The sequence below is a fragment of the Ambystoma mexicanum genome, chromosome 5p (assembly GCF_040938575.1).
Source record: "Ambystoma mexicanum isolate Mex_15411 chromosome 5p, UKY_AmexF1_1, whole genome shotgun sequence".
Lineage (NCBI taxonomy): Eukaryota > Metazoa > Chordata > Amphibia > Caudata > Ambystomatidae > Ambystoma > Ambystoma mexicanum.
This window is the reverse complement of record NC_090930.1, coordinates 1,017,499,782-1,017,526,619: the sequence shown is the minus strand read 5'-3', so window position 1 is coordinate 1,017,526,619 and position 26,838 is coordinate 1,017,499,782. Positions and strand designations below refer to the sequence as shown.

At 45.3% G+C, this 26,838-nt stretch overlaps 1 protein-coding gene across 1 annotated transcript in view; it reads right to left on the bottom strand.

The window, feature by feature from the left end:
• Positions 1-26,838, bottom strand: part of TXNDC5 (thioredoxin domain containing 5) — a 141,644-nt gene that overhangs the window by 1,677 nt on the left and 113,129 nt on the right. The window contains exon 9 of the mRNA XM_069613492.1: positions 20,893-21,022. Coding sequence (XP_069469593.1) covers positions 20,893-21,022 — 130 coding nt within the window. The remainder of the gene's footprint in view (positions 1-20,892; positions 21,023-26,838) is intronic.

Here is a 26,838-nt window from a genome sequence, read left to right as displayed (position 1 = left end):
GAATCAAAGAAACTAAAGCAATCACTTTAAATATGGAGGATGGGGCGTAACTTCAGCGAGGAATGGTCAAAAAGTGGAAATGCTCTGCACACTGGGGGCTGCTTTTCCCTTACAACGATCATCCATCTGGGAATGTGTTTCAGATCAACGTTCGGTCAGATGGCTATCTTTGTAAATGGAATACATTCACGACCACCCCATTATAATTTTCAGTAAAATCGAATTTACTGACACTGGAGGAAAAAAAAAAAACGCAATTGCACACCTGTTGACAGAGTGATCGTGCCCCCACCCTTGCATTTGCACCTTTGATTAGGAGTTTGCAATCTTACTTTGGCCATCCCCAACACAGAAAACCTAAGCATTTTATGGTCAAGTATTGCAAGGGCACTGTTCAAAAGCACGGACTAGAGCAAAATTAGAAAACGGGTCTCGGCCCATGGATACTACAGAGTATTGTTCAGTTTGTTTGCTCCTCACAGCCCTCCAACACAGGGCACCTACTATGTAAACAATACTTTAAGAACTGCCGTGAGCATGTAATAAGGCAGGGTTAGTTTGTACAGGTGTTAATAGCATTGCCACGGTCAACTATGATGATGTATGCAAAATGGAGCGTAATATAAAAAGACCATGAAAACACATAAGTGTACAGTTTGTTCGTGCACTTTCAGTGGAAAATTACCAATTACATACATGTGGCAATTAGGCGGGAGGGGGCCAATGAAGGTTGGAGGAAGCCTCAATTAAAAAATAAAAAAGGTTTAATTTAAGACATCCAGAAGTGCACACGTTTAAAGAGAGGCCTATAAAACATGTATAACCTAGTGGAAACGGGCCACAAAGTCAGTTAATGAAAATCAGAATGATGGCCTAAGAGTCAGAACAACTTTGCGGAAAACCAATGCAGACCCATTTCCCCAAAGATGACCGGATAATAAAATAGGTAGGTTCAAAGTGCAGGTTTGTAAAAATATGGCATCAAGAGACAATGACGAGCTGCCAAAAGCCAACAGTTTAGGGTTTCACATATGCCCGCGATGGGCCTTTGCCAGGCACTTGCATAATGGCACTACTAGGCCATAAGATGGCAACAACTGGCAAACTAATTACCGGATGATGGCAAATGTCCATCCAATGCCTTAAAAAGGAACCAAAAAGTGTTGGCTTGGCCAATGCTGGTATTTTTATTACGATATGGATTTGTACAAGCAAACCTACACAAAAAAACTCCTGGCTGGAGGCTACCTTCTGGCAAACTTGGCACTTGTGTTGGCTGCAGTTGTAAAGAGGTCAACTTGAGGGTGACCCCACTTGTTGGAGACTAGACACTTGTAATTGCTGGAACTCCCACTTAGACCACGGCTCCCTGCTGAGAGAGTCTGCGATGTTGTTTTAACACCCAACAAGGCAAATGGAACAAGAAAACTCTTGAGAAATGGACCAGGGCCACAGATTTATTGCCGCCAGAGATTCTGCGCCACCAGAGAACAGAAAAGCATGCCCGCCCTGCTTGCAGATGTAAAATATGGTGGTGTTGCCTTTGAAAATCCGTACCACCTTCTCCTGAAGCGGAGGCTGAAAAAGACTTGAGCCCAGAAAACTGCCCATAGTTACAGGACGATGTGCAACTCCTTTTCCTCTGGGAGGCAGAGTCCTCTCATGTAGGATTGGCTCCTGTGGGCACCCCAACCTTCCGGAGAGGCGGTCATGGGGATCAGGAAAGAATCACCTTGCGAGAGATGAGAGTAAAAGGACCACCAGTGCAGGTCCTGGCGGAATGCCTGAGAGCAATCTTGTTGATCCAGGAGCCTGCGCCACGTTTCAATCTGGAATCTAGGAATTCCTGAAAAGGTTGCATCTGCAGCCTGCAATGAGGAACCAGATGAAGTCAAGAGGACATCATTCCCAAGAGGGACATGAAGGACCAGGCAGTCGCGATCTTGGCTGAAGGATGTCCTGTACCCTGTCTTCTGATGGTACTGCCAGACAGGCGACTTGTCTTCAGGCGGGAAACCAGAAAAAATGTACTCCGAGGCAGCACGATGCTGGATTTGGGATAATTTATGGAGAATTCCAGAGAGGTTAGAGTCTGGATAGTCTTTGCTGTATGCTTACTGTTATGTTGCGAGAGTGGGACCAGATTAGCCAGTCCAGGTATGGATAGACTTGGATCCCTTTGCGGCGAAGAAAGGCTGCCGCCGGAGCCAAGCACTTGAAGAATCTTGTGGCCGATTTCAGGCCGAAGCGCAGTGCTTTGAATTGGTAATGTCTTCCGTGAACGACGAACCGGAGGAACTTTGTGTTTTGGATAGATGGGGATGTAACAATACGAGTCTTCCAAATCCAGCCTTGATCCATCGGCTCAAACACGTGTTGCAACGTGATCATCCTGAACGTCTGGGATTTTAGGGACTCGAGACATCTAAATCGAAGATGGGTCGCCACTCTCCGGTCTTCTTCAGAACCAGAAAGTATCTGGAGTACACTCCAGAGTCGCAGAGTTAACGGTTCTATTGCCCCTTTTCTGCTACACACCCTGAAGCCTCCTTGAGGAACTGGGCCCTATGCTGCTCCTGTCTTGAAACAGGAAGTACGAGGGCAATTTTTATTTATTTTTTTATTTATTTTTTTTAACTCCAAGGCATGACCATGTTAGATGATACTGAGCACCGTCTGTGGAGAGGTAGAACCACTGGAGACAGCCGGTCTACCCCCGAAAGTGGGGGAAATGGGCCCTGGGCAGGGTTAGGCTTTTTTGGGTGCTGGCACCCTGGCTTTTGGAGCGGGACGACGCTGGGCACAACCCCTGTAGGCCTGCGAACGTCCACTATAGGTTTCCTTTGTGCAGGATCGAGAGGGCCGACGGTAGGACGGACTGGGAACCTTTGAGGTTCTGGAGACACATCCTTTAGATGAGCAAATGGGCTGCATCCAGAGCTGAAGGGTGCCCAAAAGAAAGGGCGGCCTCTGCGTCAGTCTTGATCGCTGGGAGGCCCTCATCCACTGCCTTGGTAAAAAGGTAGTCCCTGTCAAATGGCATGTCCACCACAATAGTTTGTACCTCTGGGTTCGAAGCTAGTTGCTTTACACCAGCCTTGTTGACGTACAGCCACTCTGTTGCCCATTGCCCAGAACCCAGAGTCCCCGATGTCAAGGGTGACTGATCGCATGGTTGGAGGCCTCCTCGACTTCACGGAAAATGGCCAAAGCCTCTGCCTACTTGTCATCCTGGATGGAGTAGAGTATGGGGACCAGCGTGTATCAAAGCTCTGCCGTAACGTGAGAGAATGGCTAAGGCCTTGGCAGCTTTGATAGTGGATACCGCAGTGATAGCTATGCGTTTAACTCCAGCATCTAATTATTTTCCTTCTTGATCTGGCAGGACGGTACAAGATGAAGACTGGTTCACTGACCTTTTACTTGCTAAGTAACAACCACACAGTCAAGTAGGATGGGACCCGAGGCACTTGGGTGCCATATCAGGGACCCTAGATTTCTTCTCCAAACACCCCTTCATGGGAGGGGCGGAGAAAGGGTTTCTCATCACCACCAAGCCATCCTCCCAGACGTTGTCCAGCAGGGGAACAGATACCCATCATTTTCCTGGAGGACCATGCCGAAAAAGATACAATCTCAACTGGAGGAGAGTCTCTGGTCGGCAAGTCTGTGTGAGGCAATCTGGCAAACGCAAAACAGTTGTTGTACTCATCCGTCCCCAGAGTGCCATCTGCACCCGGACTGGTGTCAAGTGTTAGTATCTGTGCCTATCCCATCAAGCTCCCCTGAGCAGTAGGGCGTGGAACAGGTGGCTGCTGAGGACCAGCAGAGGATGGACATGGCAGCGTCTGGCGAGGCCTGGGAGGGCTTCCTGCCGGCGCTGGACTTAGACCCCAGGGGAGCGCTGGGAAATACAGGAGGAAGATGCTGCTGAATCGAAGACCAAGGTATGGAGTGTGGTCAAAAGGTCTACGACACCTCCCAGGGAGCAGACGGCACCAGTATTGGAACATGAGGCCAAGGCCTCATGGGATGAGGTGGCCGCATATCCTGCAGAGTTGGTTGTGGATCTGGGTCACCCTGACCCCCGTTCCTCCAAGAAACCACCCTCTGGGAAATCTGACAGAGTGGATGTATGAAGTGATGGAGCAGGGTGCAACATGCTGGGAGGTTGCCCTGAAGACATGCAGCAGGGTGGCAAAGGCCTGTTGGGCCTAGGGAGAAAATAGAGTCCAGGAGGCAACTGTTTCCCTATACCAGAACCCCTAGCGAAGGAGTCAATCGCTGGTGCTCGAGGTGATGCCAGCGTGGGCGGCAAAAACCCAGCCGTGGCTGACAAAGGCCTCGGAGGCAAGGTCACCTTGGCAGCGGATGTTGTCACTGTGGAAACTAATAGTCGTCGACGAAGCCGTTGATGGGATAGAGGATAGCACTGCCTGTCTGGTGGACAATGTGGTTAACCGAGTCTTTATAGCCGATGTTGGTTTGGCCATTGAAAGTCGGCAACGAGGACTTGGGTGACAAAGTCTAAAGTTTCTTAGACGGGAGGGCCTGACTAGTCGACAGTGCAGATGATCAGCGGCCTTCAGACGAAGGGATTGTCTTTGTGGTCGTAGTTGACCCGGTTGACAGACGCTGTGGTGCTCGTCGGAGAGGTCGGAGTGTGGGAGCACTACCCTTTTCAGCATCTTCCCCATGGAAGTGTCCTCGCCAGAGGGAGTATGCTCTGTGGGTCCACTTGTTCTGGCAGAGGCCCTACCTTTGTCAATCCATGCCACCAACCTCTAATGACGTGTCTCTGCAAATCCTTCAGCTCCAAGACGTGGATTGAACATCCCTCTGCATTGTGGTCCAGATGAATGCAGTAGATGCACTTCCGATGACGATCTTTCACAAAGACGTTCTTTAGACTGCATTTCGAACAGGCCCGTCAATGAGTCTGCCATACCTTGTGCAGTACTTCAAATTCTGAAACGACAGCTCCACACGACTCAGGTGACATCCAGAACCACTACCAGCAACGGATAGTCGTTGGGCAAATCACAACGTGACTGATGGAAAAATTCCGAAACTATTTTATACACGCAGTGCGACAGTGTGCAACAAGAAACAATTTCAGTAACATAAGGGAATGTGGCACGCGCTAAACCCCTCACAACATTAGAATATGTATTCTTTGAGAGGGTTCCAGCGCAGCAGAGACCCAACATGGCAGAATATTTGCTTTCTAGAGAAGAGGACGCCAATAGGCTCTTTGCTCCAAGAGGCAGTACCGAGCATGCGTTTAGGCCCTCAAGTATTAAAGAGGACTTGCGATACAAATTAATAAAACTGGAGAGGGCTTCAATCCGTGAGACTACGGGGAAATGGTCTCACTTTAAAACTACATTCAAAATGTACAAATCCCAGAGAGGTTTGAGAATATTGACCTTCCCAGATTTCACCAATGAAGAGCATACAGATCTCTGAATAAGTGGGAAGCAAATCTAAACAACAGCTCAAAGGTCACGATTGAGCTATTAATTGAGCATGGTACCAGAGAACATGGCAGAATCTTAGAACAGATTGAAACCATAAAAAAGGAAATGGCAGAGATTAAATCTCCGGAAGAGACCAAAGAAAAACTACAATAAGATGTGACATCAAGATTAATTAAAAATGAGAAAACTAAGAAAATATTATCGAGATGAACGTGACTACAGCGATGATCGTACTTCTACAGTCCAAACAAAATACGATTCCAAATCATTTTCTGGCTCGGGATCAAGTACTCCCAATGTATCCACAGCAAACTCAGACGCTGAATCAGATCCAGAGGGTGTACCCCTGGCATTGATGCTACGGTAACACCACATAAAGGGTACATGAACCAAATTAAAAGATATAAAAAAAGGAAACAGTATTACCCAGTAAGCATGTCCGTTTTCAGATTCCTTCTCCTGAAATTACGCCAACGGACACTACTTATATTAACAATACACTCACGTTTAACACTGGCGCAAATCGTGTTGTGGCATTAGTAAACTGTGTAAAAAGAGGCAGCGGGAACACTTTGGCTACACACAGTGCGACAGTGTGCAACAAGAAACAATTTCAGTAACATAAGGCAATCTGGCGCACGTGAAACCCCTCACAACAATCCCACAACATAAGAATACATATTTTATACAAAAATAGGAAATTTGAGTCAAGCTCTTGAAGCACGAAACACAAAGACCCCCAACACAAACGTCCAGTAAAAATCTGAAGATAGCCACCAAGGATGGAGCGAAGGAGGACTGACATCACTGGTTGGGGCAGTATGGCCCAAAATGAAAGCAATAGGCTATACAAGAGACATGCAGTTTTCAGCTTAAATCTAATGTCTTGTTACCGAGGAGTCCCAGCCTGACGGGAAATATTTATGAGCATGAGAATGCCATTAAGACCCCATACGGGAGAATGGTATGTTATTTGTTTGCTTGAACATTGTTGCTGCTGGGTCTAAATTTTGTATTTGTAATTTTAAAATCATACAACACTCATGGATCAGGTCAGGGTGAACACTACATTTTTGGTTCAAGGCACAGGGGTGAGGGCCCAGCTTACTGCTAAAACAAGTGGCTACATGCACACTTGGGTAAAACATTTGTATTACACTCAGAGCTGGTTTACAGCTGCAATTAAGCCATTACACTTCAGAAGACCGTTTAGAGTTGCGTCAGGGGTGACATGGCTTCTTCTGTAGAATTCTGTCTCTCACCAGGCCTTTTCCAAATTGCATTTCACGTCCTGCCCCAGTTCTCCAACTGGGAATGCTGCAGAGGCTTTAGTGGCAGCATCAGAGTCCAACAGAGATCTTGGTGCACGGAGTGTGCGAGTAAAGCTGCAACAGGGTATTGGTTGACCGGCACCCTTTCGGGGTGCCTGATCCCATGGGGCCCTGCTGTTAAGGGCTAAAGGGGAGCAAGCGGAGTAGAGGTTTGCATGCTATGCAGATCCACTCTTTGCCTGATATACACTCTCCTGCTAGGACTTTGTTACAATTCTCTCTTTTTCATTCAGTACAAGAGGATATGGGTCTTAACCAAGTTCTTCTCGTCACTGATGTCATTTGCCTCTCCCCAAATGCTTGGACTATGCAAGTCAATTTGTGATGCAAGCCGTAGAAATGTGCCTCCTATTCCAGTTAAGGAAGGCTATTTCCAGTTCCCTATCTGGGCACCGACCTTCCACTGTGGGATCACTGGCTTTAGAATGAATGACATATTGGCATCTCCAACCAGTCTCGGGTCCTTCTCTGATGCTATTTTCTCCCTTTCCCCCAACCCCCGACCCCCACTTCAGACAGGGCGTCTGCGGCTCGTGGCGGTCTGTGCCGGTCCAGCTACCCTTCCTGCGCAAAGCTCCTAGTTAGCCTTGCATCCTGCTTCAGAATCTCTTCAGCTTGCAGGAATGCTTATCCAGTCCAGAAGCCGCCTCCCCTTTCATCGTGCCGCTTCTCTGCTTTGCTCGCTGCCTTCTGGATTCCCGGCCCGAGCTGTGAAGTCTTCTCGACGGTTCTCCAGTGTCTCCTCATTCGCCTGTCACCCAACAGCTTCGCTTCCCCAGCAGCAGCTAGCCAGTCAGATCTCTGTTGCTCTCAGGTGTTCCATCTTCCTGCTTCAAGGAAGGAAGTTGCTCAATGCCAATCAGGTTTCTCCAACTGCTAGACTGCTCGCTTCAGCAATCTTCCTTTCTGGTTGCCCTCCTCCTCGCGTCAGTCTATTTATTTATTGGGTTATTTATAATGAGCCTATACAGCCAAATGGGGCTTCAAGGCATATCCAGATAAGGGCGGGTGGGAGAGGGGCGGGGAGAGAGAACAGGGGAGAAAACAAAAACATTCCTAATAGGTCTTGAGACATTCGGATCGTGCAAGTGCCGTAACAAGAATGCAGGGGAGGTGGTGGCGGTTGAGGGAGGGGGGGGCAGGAGACAGGGAAGAAGACAATAACAATTGCTACAAAATATTGAAAGATAATGTCAGCAGGCTTTGCAGGTTGATGAAGGGGATCATCACAGTAGGCCATCAAGACAAGAGGAATGGAGGAGATATCCCTACAATGGAAAGAGGGATACCAGGTCTCTGATGCCTGTCCATCCCCCATGAGGGTTGTTTCCGCTCACGCGATCCTCCCTCGCATAGCCAGCCCCAGGGTCAGGATCACATAGCAGCTGCCGTCCCCCGGCCACACAAGGAGAGGCTACCTGCAGGGAAGGAGTGATGACATCACCAGATTCATCACAGTAGACGGGAATATTTTATGGTCCAAGTTAGAAGGGATAAGGGTTCTAGAAGGATTACTCGGGCTGATTCTACTAGTTAACACAACAGGGTCTTGTGCAAAATGAAGACAAACCGGGGGTCCCAACAGGTGTCTGGCAGCATCTGCATACGTAGTATGGAACTAGCAAACAGACCAGTCTGGGGCCGTGGGGGTGGGAATCCTTGCCACCTCCCTGAATGGCACAAAAGATCGCTCTCTTACCTATGCAGATTTTGCAATTCCGATGTGCTCAACACCAAAAAGTAGGTCGACAAAGAAGTCCGATTGCTGCTAGAGATCATTTTAATTTACATAAACTAGATTTAAATTTGGGGAAAACCAAGTGGTGGCATTTGGAGGTAAAGAAACTCAAAATTTAAATGGTTCTTGAATGGCAATTTAGGCATTACCTTCTCAAAAGATGGTTCTTTGGAGGCACATAAGCAGAGGAGTAAAAACTTAAATTTCAGAATTGGGGTTGAACTATTACAGATGTGGAGCACAGGTTCTTAAGTGCATAGAGGTCAATGTTTTAATGTCACCAGTCCAATGTTAGAGCTTACGTCTGTGGGTACTGAGTAGTGGGACCTACTGAAACGTATTCAGAATCTATTTTTAAGGTCAATTCTGGTTGTACCCAGGTGCATACCAACATGTGCGATTAGATGGGAATCGCCTCCACTGGCAATATTAGCTGTGGTAGCACCACTTAAATACTGCATAAAAAAAAAGAAATAGGACAGCTTTTTCATTTACAAACCCAAATGTAAGAAATGCACTAACTGGCTTAAGTAGAGGGGTGTAGACAGCCAAGCAATTGGTGGCACAACCTTTACATATTGTGAAAGACGGGATTTACCAAAACCTGAGCCGCCATTAACGGATCAACACAAGGACCTCCAAAGTAAAATCAAGTTAGCTGTAGGAGTGGACTAGCAAGCAGATAATTGGGTAGCAGCAAATAATTTAAGCTCTCAAAGAAAGTGGGCAGAGACAAAAAGATCTATTGGAATCCAAACTTATGCACTCTTCAAGTTTGCCATGTTGAATAAACTGCATTTGCTTGAACACTCAAAACTTGTGACAAGCACTGGTGTCGCAACAGGACTACAGCAGACAAATTATGCAACTACGAAAGTTGTGGACCCGATTATTTCACTTCATGCGTTGCTGGGCTAAATACACAGGTTCAAGGAAACGTTATATTAGATCACACCTGAGCAGATTGTGAGTTATGAGATTGGAAGAATTAAAAAGAGGACTGCTGATGACACCATCTACGAAGCTGTATTTATGCTTTATACGCTGAGCAATGTTGAGTGTCATTAATATCAATGTCCTCTCTGGGCTTGCTAAATCTACTAGACCACTGGCATTGGCGAGATTTTAAGGTGTGTACAATTTTCATGGTACTCTACCTTGCTGGCGAGTTTGGGGAGGTTTAGAACTTTTGGCATTTACTGCAAACAAACTTTATTTGAGTGACATGCACTATTTCACAGAAGGCATCAGTAAATATTTTGTCAATCGTTGCCAAGGGGTGGGTGCATTTCTCTTAGACCAAGTATGTAGACTAAGGAACTCTCTCTGCAGGTTTATGGGTTTTTTAAAGAATTTACTAGGCCCGCCTCTGTTTTACGGTTGTCTAGGGTAGTGTATAATTTTGTTTTGAGCTATTTTGCAAAATCACATCTCAAGGTCTTAAATACGGGTAGATGAATAATATTTTTTGTATACACACAAAAAGGTGAAGGGCACCACCATGGGCATAGCCGGCCTTAATGCTAGATGGCAATTTTTGCAATGCGAACATATCCACAGTCTACTCCCCGGTCCATCTTCACTGTGGAGAGCACCTATACATTCCATTTACAATTTTCCCCAAAATTCTGCCATGCGCTGAACCATCTTTTGTCCCACAATGATTATCAGACTTGGAAAGAAGTATATATCCATACACTTTCGAAAGACTGGAAGCACAGAAAACGTGAAATCATGAACAGGACGAGTAACTCCACAACCTTCATGAGGGGGAGTAACTGACATACAAAATTGCACCGAAATAAACCACCTTTTTAAAATCCCAAAGAAGAAAAACTCCCTAAAAAGATAAATCCCAAAACAGACATGTAGAAAGTGTTTGGCAACTGAAATAATTTGGAGAACAGGGGCGTTCACACACATTTACACATTAACATTTATGCTCCTGCATGGACGAATTAATAAAAGCTAATGAAGCACACTACTTCCACTACATTGAATCTGTACAACACAGTCAAAAGGGAAGTTAAGAATCATCCAGGAATTTCAGCAAAACGCCCTACAAATTGAAACAAATTAAAAAACACCTGGATATTAAAAGGAACAGCACCCCCCCCAACCACATCTCCCCAGCCCCCCCCCCCCCGACCCCTTTTTTTTCATTCCACCATTTGTCGCGATAAAACCTTCTTGCTACCATTCTACTACAGGAGGAACCTCAGAAGATCCCTGCCCTACTTTATACAAAAGTGTCAAAGCATCCGTTACCGATGCAAATGTTCTTACCCTTATTTAATGACTCAATCTCCACCAGGAGAGTTCCCGGACTTTTGAGGTCAGCGATAAGTCAGGCCATTCCTCAAAACAGAAGGCAGACCCTACAATCTACTGTCCATCTCAAGACACCAGAAAAGAATCATATCCGATCATCTTCAGCCCTTCATGGGGGCAAGCAACCTTCAGGAGGCACAACACTGCTCTGCTCAATATGGGATACTCTAAAGAACACCACGGATTAAAAACAAGAATCTGAGAGCACATCTTTCTGAACCTTTGCAGCTTTTAATACAATTAGGCACAAGATTCGTTTTTAGTGTTTTGCAGAACTGGAAGACGGTGGGGCATGAAAAGCTTCTACCAGGCTTGAGTTTGAGATGGTCGGGGAGCGATAAGTCTGCTCCCTTACTGTATTCAAGAATGTCAGACCTCGCTGTAACAACTGTGCAGATAACAAATCTAGCAACTGGAGCACAAAATATAGCCACCAGATTGTTCCTCAGGATGAAAAGGTTTGAACGCATCATCCCTGATCCAATGGCATTACCGACTATCTGTGCCAAAAAAAGGCCTACATTCGGGCACAAGTATCTGGCATATCTAATAACACAGTTGAACTCTTCAAAATCTGCAGGGAACTGGTCAACCCGTCCGCAGAATCCTCTGCCCCCATTCCCTCCCAGGCCCTTTGCAATGCACTCGCCACTCACGTCACCACCAAAATCCAGGACATACTAGACAGCCTTGTCACACACTTCCAACCTTGGCCCTGCACCTCCACCTACCAACAAGGCAAAAAATCTGGGGGTCACCTTAGACTCCACACTCTCCTTCTCGTCTCACATCGCAGCCATCTCCCAAAAGTCCCACTACCAGCTGCACCAAGTATCAAACCTTTTCTCATGTTCCCCCAGAGGCTGACCGTCTCCAGAGCACTGATCCCCTCTAGGCTGGACTACTGCAACAGCCGCTTTCTCAACCTGTCCTCTTGACGAGGATGGAGGGTAGAACTCACCCAGCACAGAACCGCAAGATTTATCCTTGGCCTCAAGCCCTGGGACCGCATCTCCCGGCGTTGAAATCCCTTCACTGGCTCCCCATGGCTGCAAGGATTACGTTCAAGGCCCTTTGAATTGTCCACAAGACTTTCTGGGGCCTGGGCCCACTGCATCTGCAACGCTCAGGGGTGGGGTGGGGGGAAATGCATGATCCGAATGTACCTTGCCTAGTAAGATAGTTGTTCTCCCATTCATGGTTGCGCTTTGAAACACTTGTGTATAAGCGCATAATAAACAATGAACCCATCCCTCCACCCTTTCCTCCCCAAACCACACACCACCCTCCTTTTCTCTTACACCTCGGTCTCTATGGAAGAAGTCACCAGAGTAGTCAACTCCATGAAGGTCTCTTCCAAACAGGTTGCCCCTTGCTCATCCAGAAGAACCATCGAGGAAAACATCTCTCTCGCCCGTGCTTTCGCTGATCTTTGTAAGCACTCCTTTGCTACTGGTTCTTTTCCATCCTCCCTCAAGCGCACCCCTGTGCATGCCCTTCTTAAAAAAAAAAAATTTAAAAAAAAACTCAAGACCTTTCCTGCCCAGCCAACTATCACCCCTCCTCCATCACCCCTTTCCTGGGGAACCCGTTTGAGAAGCTGGCCCTGCCCCAACTTAACTGCCACACTGAACTTGTTGGCGGTCTCCACGACCATCAACCGGGATTCCGAGCATACAGAGGCAAGTAAACTGCTCCCGTGAAGAACTGCTTGCATCCCTTGATGCCAACTCTGCTGCTGTCCTCATCCTCGTTGATCGCTCTTCTGCATTTGACACTGAACCACTCCATCCTCATAAAAACGCTCCATGACACGGTTGGTATCTTGGAACAGACACTGGACTGGCTTACCTCCTCCCTAACTGACCGCTCCTTCCAAAGTCCTACTGGGCACCTTCTCCTCCCCTACTTCCTTCTCCACCTGTGGCGTCCCCCAGGGCTCCATTCTTTCACCTTGGCTCTTTAGCATCTACCTTTCTCTGCTAGCATGCCTCATTTCCTCCTTCTCCCCCAACTGCCAGTACTATGCTGACAACACATTTTCCTTCAGACGCCCTTGCACCCTCCATCAGCCCTCCTCTCCCCACCCCCCACGACTGCCTCTCGGCCATCCAAGCCTGGTGTACTTCAATGTTACCCGGGCTCAGGATCGCTCTAGGCTGGACTATTGCAATAGCCGCCTCAATCTACCTTCATCTACTCTGCAACCCCACCAGCTAATCCAAAAAAGGCAGCAAGACTTAGCCTTGGCCTCAAGCCCAGGAACCGCATCTCTCCTGCCCTACAAAGTCTTCACTGGCTCCCAATTGCAGCACAGATTAAATTCAAATCCCTCTACATCATCCACAATGCTGTCTGGGGCCAGGGAGCACTCAATCTGCAGCTCCTGACGACTAAATATTCCCCCTCTAGACACCAGCGGGCTCCCTTCTTTGAACAACCTACCCCTCCCTCTTAAGCAGGACCTCTTGAGTTCCAGAAAAGCCTCAAGAGTGCCCTCTCCCCCTCTCCCACCCTTGCCCTAATCCCCCGCTAATGGCACAGTAGCTGGATTGGTGTGCAGGGCCCTTATGCATCCTTGGGGCCCTGACCTCCCACATCTGATCATCCCTGCTGCTGTTTATTCTCTGCATTTGCCTCGGCTCACCCTCCACCACTGGAGGTTACACCTACCTTTCTTCATAGCACATCACCTGCTGCTCTCCTTGAGCACTACAGCACCTATTACATACCCCTCTCCCCTTGCACGTTCTGCATAGTATAGTAAGTTAGTCTTCTCCTCCCATGGTCTCATATGGTTGTATTATTTAACATTGTTGTCATTTCATGGTCCATCATTCTCGGTCCCCTCCCAGTTGCCCTGTGGGTGCTTTGAAACAGTATTTGCTTCCTGTATAAGTGCCTAAAAATTGAATAAATAAATATGCATGCTTCACTGACTTAAGAAAAGAAAACCTTGGAAAACCCTTTGCATCACCCACCGCTCAAAACACTAAGCAAGCTCCGCCTTCTTCACAATTAAATTTCTACAGTACAAACACCATGAGGACACCAAGGTAGAGTACCACTGGTCTAGTGCCAGTTCCCAACTTCAACAGGAGAAGACCAAGAAGATCCTCCGTCTCTATTGGCTACCAAACTATGGAAAACCCCACATAAGAATTTGTGAATGCAAGTGAACCACACCACTTTCAAGAAAAGACTTTTCAATTAAATGGAGAAAAAGCAACAAATCAAGATTAATCCAACAGGAAATGGTTGAGGTTTTTCTTGATTTGTTACTGGGGCTATATAATCACCAAACTACTAACACCTTGCAACAAATGTATCTTCCCCCAGAATTTGACAGAAGGGTGCTATACAACACTACTTGCCTTACCATACCTTACTGGGTTGCGGGAGGGTTGTACACTGCTAGTAGCGGTTGGTCAGTGGCACGGAGAAACCAAGCGAGAGGATTTGTATTCACTGGCCCTTAGTGGTCGTTTTCTTGGTTTCAACAAGGCAGTTAAATTAAGCAGGCTGATATACCACTTGTGTGCTGGATGTCTACGACTAGGTTTGTCACAGCCATGGCACTCTCAACCTGCAGAAGGTTTATATAGTTTATTTTGTAGAACGTTCATCTGATCAGAGCTACAAAAGTCACACTTTACCTCAAGGCCTAACATACATTGGTATGTGACGGGAAACAAGCCTTCTCTCCAATAGACATGGTGCTTTCACTAGTAGAAGGGGCAGTTCCCCGTATTTTTCTTCTTTTGCCACTCACTTCCGTGGTACGGCTATTCTTAACAGATCCTTGGGCTTCAGGATTTCTAGAGTCAACTGGGATGAGAAGGGAAGTGTCCCATTTGTGTCTGGATCAGTTGATAAGCATAATAAATCACATTGGGAAACGCGTTGGAGTATGATTGGGCCTCTAATGAGCCGTAACCCATTGTTTTGCCAACAGGAATTCCTTTGAAGTAAACTACTACAAAGGAATTCCACAGGAAAAAAACTTAGAGATGGTATGGTGGGGGGGGGGGGGGCGGGCGGGAAGCAAACTAGTATAGGGCAAGGGGACACCCCCACTAAAAAAATATTTTTAAAAAAAAAACACTTTTTTCTGGCAGAATTTCTTTCGAAGTGAATTACTTTGAAGGAATTCCCGTCGGTAAAACGGTGAAACATGGAACCCAAGTGAGCTTGTAGCTTTCACGGATTAGCGTTTTTGGGGGTGGGCAGTTTAATAGGGTCCCAAATGCAGTTCTTTATTGCAGTAGGCCCCTCTTCAGGTCACCAAGGAATATTTGTGCGAAACTGTAGAGCAGTATATCCTTAATGACATTTGGGGGGTGGCTCATATCAGTGCCTTAGACTTGTCAGAGAATGTTATGTGATCACTCGCCTATCCATTTCACATTATCAATCCCACCACAGGGGCATGTCCGGGGTCAGAGTTTCAAAAAAATACAAGCTGACCAATCTTGCTTTTAGATCATCTTGCAGATGGCGAGGACAGAATTTTATTTAACAAAATTTGGACGGTGGTGTCCAAGGCAGTTATGTGGGCAGCATTCAACATGTTGATTCAGTGTGTCTGTAAGTCTAAGAAAGGCAAGATTCTCAAGACACACCAGAGACAGCTGTATGTGACAGAACAAATTAAATGGGTACGAGCCAGCATATGCAAGTTCTAGAGATTAAGCTTTTCTGGTTGAGATTCGGGAGACCCTTAATCCTCCAAAGCCGATCTTACCAGAAGCAAAGGATAAGGGTCCAGGTTGGACAAGAGAAGCAAATGAACAATACCTACTTGAATTTTGTTAGTCTTTATGGGTAGAGGAGGCAATAAGACAGACTTTTAATAAGCCCCTCAGTGAAGACTGCGATTGAGGGCCTGGCCAGCAGTAAGCCCCATGACCAACTTGTATAAGGATTTCCCTATCCTCATTTTGTTGCTCAATTAGTCAGGATGTAGAAGGGGACTCGATTTGGGTCACTAGACGGGAAGCCTTGATAACGGAATTTTACAACCAAGTAAATCCCCTGATGAGAGCTCCTCCCACCATCCGATCTCTAATAAATACGGATAATAAAATCCTTGCTTGTAATTTGGCCAATTTACTCCGGTGGCTGGTCTTGCCAGAGCAATACGGCTCCATGTATGGAAGATCCACATCGTACAGTTTGAGGATTTTATTCAGCCTGAGCTTCCATCTGCGGCAGAATTGTTGGATGTGAAGAAGGCATTAAACTCCACTGAGTGGCCTTTTCTCTTCAGGGTGCCAAGTCGGATAGGATTGAGTCAGTCCTTGCTTTCGTTGGTCTAGCTACTTTATCACAAGGCTTTCCCTGAGGTCACAGCCTCTCCAACTTGGGAGAGGCACATTGACCAGCGGATTGAGGGAGAGAGGCATGTGGAGGGGATGGAGGGTCTAAGGGGGGGGGTTGTGGTTGTTCATCACCGATATCTTGCTCTTTGTTAGGCAACCTCGGGACGATTTATGCCCACTCATGTACGATGTCACTATTTTCAGGGAGTTTACAGGGCTAAAAGCTTAGTAGCTCTAAACCAAAGAGCCTGCCTAACTAATGAAAAAACTACTTGACCCAGCTCGCTCGCTTCACGCTTGGCAACTTCAGGTGCTTTTATAACGTCAATACAAAAAATAAACTGTACAAAGTCTATAACAACGGATTACTTTTAAGAACTATCCTTGAAAATGATATTGCGTACATCCAAAAATGTTTTACATAGTGCAGACTTTGTACATTTATAGTGACACTTAATTCGGCCTAGAAATGTGTACTCACCACTTGCATTGGCTAGAGATGACTGACTCTTGTCACAAAATGGTGTGCTGTGTGTATGTGGATAACTGAGGGTGGAAGAGTGACTATGCCTGGCTAGCTTTCTACAAGTTGAAATGTTCACCCCGCCCCAATCTGGTTTTGGCGAAATTAGGTGGCAGCTTGAGTTGGCTTAATATCTCAGGGTTATTAATTGGAATTTTAGCCAGTTGATCCAAATTGTAGGACCAAATAACCACCACCTCTCCACTAAAAAAATGTACAAAAAATAAATATTTTTAAAAAAAGAAGTTGTACCTAGGTTCTTCTATCTTTTCCTGAACATTCTGCTGATATTTTCTAGGCATTGTGGGTGGTTGAGCCAGCTTGTATGGGTAGAGGCCTTTGCTCATATGACAACCATGGCCTAGTGGTCCCAGGAATTGTACCAAAATGTTGCCCTCACAATTACGACAGCTGAAAATGCAGGCTTTTTTTTGGTCCCCCCTTACACCACATATATATGGGGGAGGGTATAGAATTTATTAAAATTGGGTCGGGGGAGTTTTGCAGGGAATCTCCTCCTTCCGCCACATATATGTGTGGTGTAAAGGGGTTTAAAAAATAAAAAATTGCATTTTCGGCCGTCGCAATAATCACATAGATCCGTGGTCCCAGAGCCAGAATAATATCTTGAGGCCCAAGCTCATCATCTCTGGTTGGTTCTCAGATACGCGTGTCTGCATAGTTTTGTCAAGAAAGCTAATTGATGGTGCCGCAGGAAAAGAGGTTACACTGGTCAGAGGATAATGCAGAACAGTGCAAACATGCATGCATGGTCAAATTGTTGATGCTTTGGGTTACATGGGTGCCTTACTCTCCTCGGATCCCACCGACATGTTTCTCTGAAATCCAGATAAAATGAGATACCATTTTATTAGGACCATAGATAAATTAAGATTAACTTCAGAGACCTGCTCCCAGATCCTGTATTCCTCATTCTTGCTGGTTACAAGGATTTTGGGAGGCGATTCTATATTTGAGATATTGCTCTACTTTCAGCTGCATCTTATGGATGCTTTTTCCATGACAGTTTCTTGGTTTTCCTTTTTCCAATTCCATCACCATGGCTGAGCGTTGTATGTGAGAGGCACGGGAGATTAGATTGGGTATTTACTCAATTGTCAGATGGGATCTCCATTTAAACCCTGGTCTTTGGGAGAAAGATTTTGGGCAGACCCTAGATGGCTCAGATGTTTTGGACTTCAACTCCCATCAGCCCTAGCCAGCATAGTCAATGTTGAGGGATCATGGGTGTCAGTCCAAAACACATGGAGAGCCACAAGCTACAGACCCCAATACTAAATGATAGGCAGTAGGAGTACCCCAACTCCTCCCCCTAGAACCACACCTCCCATCCCTCAACTAACTCCTCATCAAAATCTTTAGACCTTACACTTTGCCAACTCCATTCAGGAAATCCACCAGGTCTAGTGTACCAACAGCCAGCCAAGCACGGAGCAACAACCATTTTTCCATTGATTCTTTGCAACCAGGGGGTTGCCTTTACAGCTAACCTGTGCCCCCTGTAAACCCATTACAAAGAGCACAGTTTTCATATAGGCACACAGGTAATGAGTACTTCTGACCCATCAGATTCTCTCCACCTGCCTTCCCACAATCTGTCTACTGCCATATTCCCCCCTCGTCTGTCTTTCTTACAGAGAAATATGCAAAGAGGCCAACGTTTTGGACAGTAGGGCACTGAAAAAGACCACTTACCTTACATTTGTCTACAGAGTAGGCTGTTGTGTCCCTACACCTGATTTCAAAAGCACTAGACTCCAAGCTCATGCAACAGATATGCTTGGCCCCGTGCCCTCTGCATAAACTTGGACCATAGTTTTTTAGCAGCTATTGACTAGAGGAAAGCCTTCTCTACCTTGCACTGGCTTGACTCCCTGTGAGATATATGGCAGCCCTTAGTTTGAGTTTGAGGTTACGGTGCAATAGAGCTAGTCCAAACAGATCCCAGGAGGGTGTGCTTTGTGAAGGTAGGGTGTGGTAATGGGCATAGGGATAAGCACTGTCAGAAGCAGTCAACTGAAGGGTAAAGGCAATCACCATGAGGATGTGTCCCAGCAACATCAAATGACCCCCTTATACTCCTATTGCGAATAGAATTTTGGGTTTATACGTTGTGCTAAATAGTAACACCTAGCGGCCAAAACTAAAATGTCCAAGTGAAAGCATTAGGGGGGGTATTTGGGGAGTGCGGAGTGTGAAGTGATTAAAGACATTCAAATAAGGCTACTGCAGTAAAGCATTGTATTACTGTACTTTAAAGCCCTGTGAATCTAGATTGATAAGGGCATCCCTTTTCCAAAGCATAGACCGATTCCACTGAAGAAAATCATCAATGCAGTTTCCTTGAAGTCTAGAAACTTAATGCAAGGTCAAACTAGCTATTTATTCATAATGTGGCAACAACTCCTCTTGAACTGGCAAAAATGTGAATCTACAAGGGGAAAGACGTGTAGTTTGGTACAATAAGCAGGTTCCAACCCAACATTCTCTACCACAAAGTAGTAGCAGGACAAAAGAATTTACCAGTTGACATTGGCACTGAAATGTTTACAAACAATATAGCAATCTCTGATAGCGAATGGGAGATGAGATGCCATGGGAAAGGAAACTGATAGAAAGGACTAAGGAATGAGAAACTAAGGAGGGAGAAGAGCAATAAAAGAAAGGCATAAAAGGAGACTAGGGAAAAAAGCAGCACAGCAGTAGTGAAAGAATTAGAGTAGGAAAGAAAATATGACTAACGCGTAAAAGGAGGATGGATCCAGTTACCCTTCCATCCTCCCCAAATCTTCCATCATTGATCATATGCATTATTTCATTCTTCCCATCGTCCCTGTCAATATTTGCCATTGCAATTCCCCCCTATACATATAAAAAGGAATTGCAATAGAAAATATTGACAGAGGGAGAACAGATCACTAGGAAGGATGGAATAAAATGCAATTTATAATATGTAAACCTAGATGGGAAGTAATGGAGCGCTGAACATTGGAATGCACTCAGGGGTTATGATCAGGTTGAGGTGGTAGTGGGGAACAGGAACAGAGGTTTTGGGGGAGGGGACGACTCTGGTGAGGAGTAGTGTTGACTGGAGAGATCCTTGCCCTACATCCGACCTGTCCATTCTTCCCCGATTATCCCATTTATCCATTCACCCATCCCATCTATCATTGCTTTCTCCATCATAGCCACCAGTTCATCCTTCCCCAACAACCCAATGTTGCAATTTATCTTCCGGTCCCATCACTTGATCATGCCTGTATCAATCCATACTTCATCTACCAATTCACGTTTCATTCTTTCTAGCATTAGTAATTATAATACCCTCTACCCAACCAACCACCACTTTCAATCCCTGCAACCCCATATTCTCCTCCCTCAATCCCTAGCCACCCATCCTGCCACTGCTCGCCCCCCCATCCCATCCCAGCATCCATCATCCATACCCCTGTTCATCCCCCTCTTGCCCCATTCATCCACCAAATCGCATCCTCCCCATCTTCATTATTTCCCCATCTTTCCTCCTCTCCCTAATTTCCCCACAACTAGCTATCCAAACGATCTTTGGAGCCAAAACAAAGGATTACAATTCTGGCATTCCAGTTTAACCAAAACTGATATTGTGCAAATCACAACCTAAATCTGCCTTCGTTTGATGACCTTAAGGAACACCTCGAAACATAATGGACTGTGTTCTGTTGCAAGAAGGGAAGACTGATTATACATATGAACAGGCTACTATTGCCTTTTCATCTTTGTGCAGCATACAATTTGGGAAATGTGTAATGCCACCAAATGCATAGCTCTAATCTCTTTTGATATTCTCATAGTTTACGGATCTTATCTATATTATTGCAACCTTATTTCACTACTGGTTATCCATTTTAACAGGTGTGGAGTCAAATCAACAAAGCCATTCACTGCATGTTTTTCTAGATGATCAAACAGTGCTGCTGATCAACACAAACATCACTATTGCATGAATTTTGTAGGAGGATATGCCAACGTAAAGATTACTTCAGGAAATTGTAAAGATTAGCAAAGGCAAAAGATATTCTGCTATAGTTATCAATGTTTATTCTGCTTTCAGACATGAAAGAAGAGTATTTGCAGCAGAATCTACTGTTGACTAAAGACCCAAACTTACAGAGAATTTGTTGCACAATGTGCGCTCGGCAGTACAGTCTACTTTTGCTATCTTGACATCAGTTAAGCCTGGGAAATCCTTTTCCGAGAGATCCTCCCATGTGGGAGCTAGATTCTTACAATGACCGCACCTAGGAACAAAGAAGAATGAAGTTCAATTTTCCAATTACAAAGACAAGTGAACATCCCTTTCAAGGCTACGATCAAGATGCTAGTTAACATTTACCAACATTTTCCATTATTGTAGTTGGTCTTCAAGAGTATAGTGTGCCAACATCTACACAAAATTCTGAGAGCCTATTGCACAGGTGTGAAATTATCTAAGTTACTCACCATAGCGACTGTTGCAATCCTTAGTCCCCTTTCCTCGTTTTAAGGGGATGTTCCCCGGAAGCAGGTAGGATAGCGTATTACAGAAGCACAAACCCAAATGAAAAACAGAGCAAGGCAAATGCACAACTACATCAACGGAACGGATGGAGTGGATGGAACGGATGAATGGAGTGACTGGATGGAGTGGACGGAGCAGATGTAAAGATGGAACAAATGGAGCAGATGGAACAGAGTGTACAGAACAAATAGATCAGATGGTGCGGATAGATCAGAGGGTATGGACGGAATGGATGGAGTGGACGGAACAGATGAAGTGGATGGAACAGAGGGAGTGGATGGAACACATGGAAAGATGAAACGGATAGAGTGGATGAACAAATGGGGGACAGAACAGATGGAACGGATAAGAGTACATGGTACAGATTGAGTATATCGTACAGATGAAGTACATGGAACGGAGGGAGTGGATGAAAGAGATGGAGTGCATTAACGGATGGTGCGGACGCTGCAGATTGGGGTCGATCCTACAGATGGCACGGATGATGCGGATGCTGCCGACAGTACAGATGCTGTGACTGAGGGTACTTATCCGTATCTCCTATATATGCCTTGTACCTGTATCCCCATGTTATCTGCATCACATGTTCACCCTAACCATCCTCTCGCTTTATATACGCATGCCGCTATGTACGCCCCTCTGTCCCGCTTTTGTACCTGGTCAAAGTCACTTTACTGATAACCACCATATCACTACTACGCTTACTCTCTCCTATACACCATCACTCAACTAGAACGCAGCTAAACCATGATAAATTCCAGCTAGCTCTTATGTTAGGTTATGTTTATTGGGTTTATATAGCGCTTTGGATTAGTGGTTAGGAGGTTACAAATAACTGAATGGAGACCAATGGGTGAGAGGGGAAGGGAGGGAAAGGAGATGGGAAGGGAACAGGGGAAAGGGTAGGGGACAAGCAGGGCTTTCAAGGAGGTGCGGAAGGATGAGTAGGTGGGAATGGAGCGGATAGAAAGAGGTAAGGAGTTCCAATGTAGGGGGGGGGGGGCAAGAGCTGAAAGGAACGGAAGCATGAGGAGGCACATGGCGCAGGGGGAACAGTGAGTAAGAAGAGGTCAGCGGAGCGGAGTGAGCGGGAGGGAGTGTAAAATGAGAGGAGAGAAGAGAGATGGGGGGGCGAGTTCATGTAGGTATTTGAAGATTAGACAAAGGAATTGAAATTTTAGTTGTGAGAAGGGGAGCCAGCAAAGCTGAGAGAGTGAGGTGGAGATAGAATCACAGGGACCGTGGTAGATGGATTTTGGGGGGTCCAGATGAGAGACAGGGAGTCCAAAGAGGAGAGAAGAGCAGTAGAAGAGGCAGGAGAAGATAAGGGAGGAGATTAAGAGTTTGGTAGCATGGAAGGTGAGGGAGGAGCGGATCTTACGGATGTTGACGAGATGGTGCCAACAGGCACGATAGGTGAGAGCGATGTGGTTCTCATGCTAACATGACCCCACGAGCACCTCATCATCCTAATAAAACACAGCTAGCCGAGCACATTCTGGCTAGCTTAGGCGTCTCCTCAGGCCTAACGCAGCCAGAACTCAGTATGGGTGTCCACCCTTCAGACTGAACACATCCAACTGATCTGAGCACCACACCTACCGCTAAGAAGCTGCTATCAGGCAAAAACTGCACCAGCAGCACACATCTGGTGCGCCCATGCACTATACGACTCTCTACTGACATGAACTACGGTTCTCAAGGGCATTCAACCCACCAGCGCTTTGAGGTCATGCCAATGATATCTAAGGCGCTATATAAATGGCAAGCAAGATAATATAACAATGGCCTGGTTTGCGGCTTCCTTTGCATATGCTCCCTGCTCCCCCGATCAGTCTTTTTACCAGCAGTAAACACATTCAACTTACTGGGGCAGGGCTGGTGGGGAGAGAGTGGGAGGGTGCATGGAAGAAAAGGAGCAGAGTACAGTAGTCAATACGTTTAGTATACGCTTACGTCCTGCTAGATCGGTTGAGTCCTTAACCAGGTTGTGGATAGACCTCTGCTCCATATTACCAATTGGGAGAAAAACAGCAAAGAAATCTGTTTAAAGGGAAGTGGGCCCACTTGACAAAAACAAAGAGCACATTCTAAGCCATACCTTTTCTTTGAAGAAAATCAGTAAGGATTGTTGGAACTGATATTGAATTGCACTAACATTGCCGCAAGAAATGGTCTTCCATGTCTCTAGTTTGAGGAGCAGAGACCATATGTTATGTTAAAGGATATTTGTACTGTGCACTATCACCACCCGAGTAGTCCCGACGCTCTGTTGGATCTGAAAAACAAGAGGGTACCTTGAGGGGTAAGTTAGTAGGACTGAGCGGGTGGAAAGAGCAAGAGCTGTGATGTGTTGTTGGCAGCTTCAGTTTAGATTACACTGTTAACTGATCTTACGTGTGTTTTTCGGTTGGTAGCTGTCAAGTGCTGTTGTGCGAGGCTATGTAGGATTAGTTTCGTTGTTGCAGTGTAGTGACGCGTGTGCGGTTTGGTTGTGTTTAGTTAAGAATTTGAGAGGTGCATGCAGTGGGACAAGCTTTTTAATAAGGTTGGTTAGTGGCATTATATAGGTGTGACGCAAGGCTATTTTTTTTATTTCTTTATTTTACATTTATAAAGCACACATGCAGCCCGGGGGCATTGAGGCGAGGTTACGGAAAGTGGCGGCTTGGTTGCAAGGAACATACAGAACATTGTTACAGATTTATACAGGACAAACTTTGTGGTTCAGACAAACAACCAGGTTTGGAGTGCTTTGCGAAAGGCAAGGTGTGATGGTTCTGCTCTGAGGGTAGGTGGCAGAGAGTTCAATTGCCTAGCAGCAATGAATGGTAAACTCGCCTGCCTGCTACAGCTCATTTGACTCTGGGGACTACGAGTCGGTTGGAGTAGGGTGTTGTGGTAGGTCTGAAAGCACAGGTTCTACTCACACAGAGAAAAGAGGTACGGTGTGGCTGCATGGTTGATGCATTTGAGGGTTATAGCAAATGTTTTGAACAGGATGCGTTATTTAATTGGGAGCCAATGTGCCTGCTTCCTTGCAGAGGAAATGTGTTCTCTTTTAGGGATGCCCATGGCTGCTCAGAGAGCATTATTCTGAATGGTTCGGAGCTTCTTTAAGTTCTTTTCCTGAGTTGCTGGCAAAGAGGATGTTGCAGTAGTCCAGTCTTGAGACAATTATAGCTCTGGCAATAGAAAGGCAGTTTCCAGTGGTCAGGAACGGTCCGACTGCGTTTAGCAATTGTGTAGGCGGCTGCAGAGGAGGCGATCGCACCGACTTGCCTGACATCGAGAGGGTGGTGGTAGACTTCTAGGGTTTTCACAGAGACTGGGATTTGGATGTTGTCGATATTGAAGACGGAGTATTGGTTGTTGAGTTTTAGGGTTTCCTTAGGTCCTACCAGCAGCAGTTCTGTTTTATCCCCATTGAGGCAGAGCCAGTTGGCTGCCATCCAAACTTGGATTGTGGAATAGGCTAAGTTGAGGGACTTGGCATCCGCCTCATAGTTAGAGAGATCAATCACTTGCACACCTGTTGTGGCTAGACTGTAGTTCTATGTTCCATCTTAGGGGTTAGGTTGAATTGTTTTTAGATTATTTAATGTGTGGGGGGAGAAAAGGGACAACCCAGGCATGTGGGCTGTGTAGTAGGTAGAAGGAAGATAACTCCCGTCCCCTGCACACTGTCTAGGGCTAGAAAAGACAAACGTTTTCAGATAACATGGTTGTATGATAAGGTTTTTTGAAAAAATATTCATGTTTCACATTTAAACTGAGGAAAGTAGTGAAAGCAATTATTATATTTTTACACGTAACATTTATCAACCAAAAGAAAGTTGCCCAATGCGTTGCGAGATGTATTCTCTTCTTCAGAGGCCAATTCAAACTTTGTCTCTAGTTCAAAAAACAGTCAAACATATTTCATGATTAGAAATCAACTTATTTCAAAGGTATATAATGCACATAATCTTTCATCAGCAATACATATGAGAGCAAATAGTATAATTGCTTATATTTGGTAGTTCAAGGAAAATAAAGTTTGAAAAAAAGTCACTTAGAGTGAAGTCCTAATATAGCAGACAAATGCTAACTTTCAGAGTGGGAGAAATCAAGATAAGTTAAAAAATCCTATTCTAAATTATAATAAAAGTAAGCTAATGTTATTCTCACGCTTCGGGTACTTATGAAGTTCATTAATCAAAGAATGTCCTGCGTTTCCATGCTAGGAAGTTGTGATATGAGCCTGAAGAGAAGAAAATATTAGAAGTAGGAAAATAAGTTTGGTTGAAAAGGATTGTACCAAACAGGGATATAACATACCATTTATGAGCAATACTAGTGGTGCATAGAACAATTGCATTCGGGTCTTTAGTAAAGTTGATGAACTTAAGGGGCACGTGGTAGGAGGAGTCCAGATCAACTGTGTCAACATGGTCTGCAAATGCGGCACTTTAGCATTAGGCAAACTTTAATGCAGTTACATAATGTAACTGGAAAGGAGACCAAAAAAAAAAAAATAAAAAGAGAAAATCACTTGCCCCTTAAACAGAAGTTTAGGATACTTGTTGTAAAAAGGTCTAACCTAAAAGTACTTACTTCCAAGTATTTAAAGCATTCGTGGATCTACTGTCATCAAGGTCTGCAGAGGTGGCACTGTAGCTCAAGGTCAGTTGTAATGCCGTCTGTTCCTAGAAAGGGTACAATTCAAATTAATTGGTTAGGACTAATGGAGGTGTGGAGATATTGAATTAAAAAAAAAATGGCATAGATAAGATAGCCAAAGATGGGAAATCAGTAGGACAGCCCGCAGTGTGGAAGTCGACCAAATCAACTTGTTGGGAGTTGTAGGTATGAAGTCCCCCGAGTGGGGTTCACATCCTAGGATGCTCAGTAAGGACTAATTGGAGAGTCTCCAGGTCAAAATTCAAAGCAAAATATGAAGTATAGATATAAAATAAGGAGTAAGCATATCAGTATGGCTGGTAAAGGAATAGCAATATCGGAATAGAGTGTTTGAGGATGGCATACCAAAATTGCATACCAATACAGTGTAATGGCCGATTGACTCATCACCTAGAGTCGTTCTGATAAACATTACTAGTCGAGTATACTTGTTTTAGATGGTAAGCACTATTAAGCATTTAGCGGTCTCATCTAGAGAGTTCACAATCCATCACAAATTTCAACTGCACAGTATAATTGTTGTGCAATGCGATGCCAGTCAGTTGTGGGAAGAAACTCATTGGGCGTGAAATCAAAACAAATGACACAGGTTTTGCCAATAATACACCCAAGGGGTAAGTCATGTCTCTGCCCGTCTCCCTAAGGGAGTTCACAGTCTATGGATAATGGTATCCTCCGATATCTTACCCACCGGGCTCAAGAGGAAATTGCGATAGTAAATCTGATTGCGTCTAAACTGTAATGTTTTGCTTTTTTTTAAATAAAGGATGGGTCGTTGATAGTGATCATGCAATGTTTTGTAGGATTCTTAGAAATTGGAGGTAGTTGAGGAATGGACCAAGGTAATAGTCTTCATTAAGACCATGAGGTGTT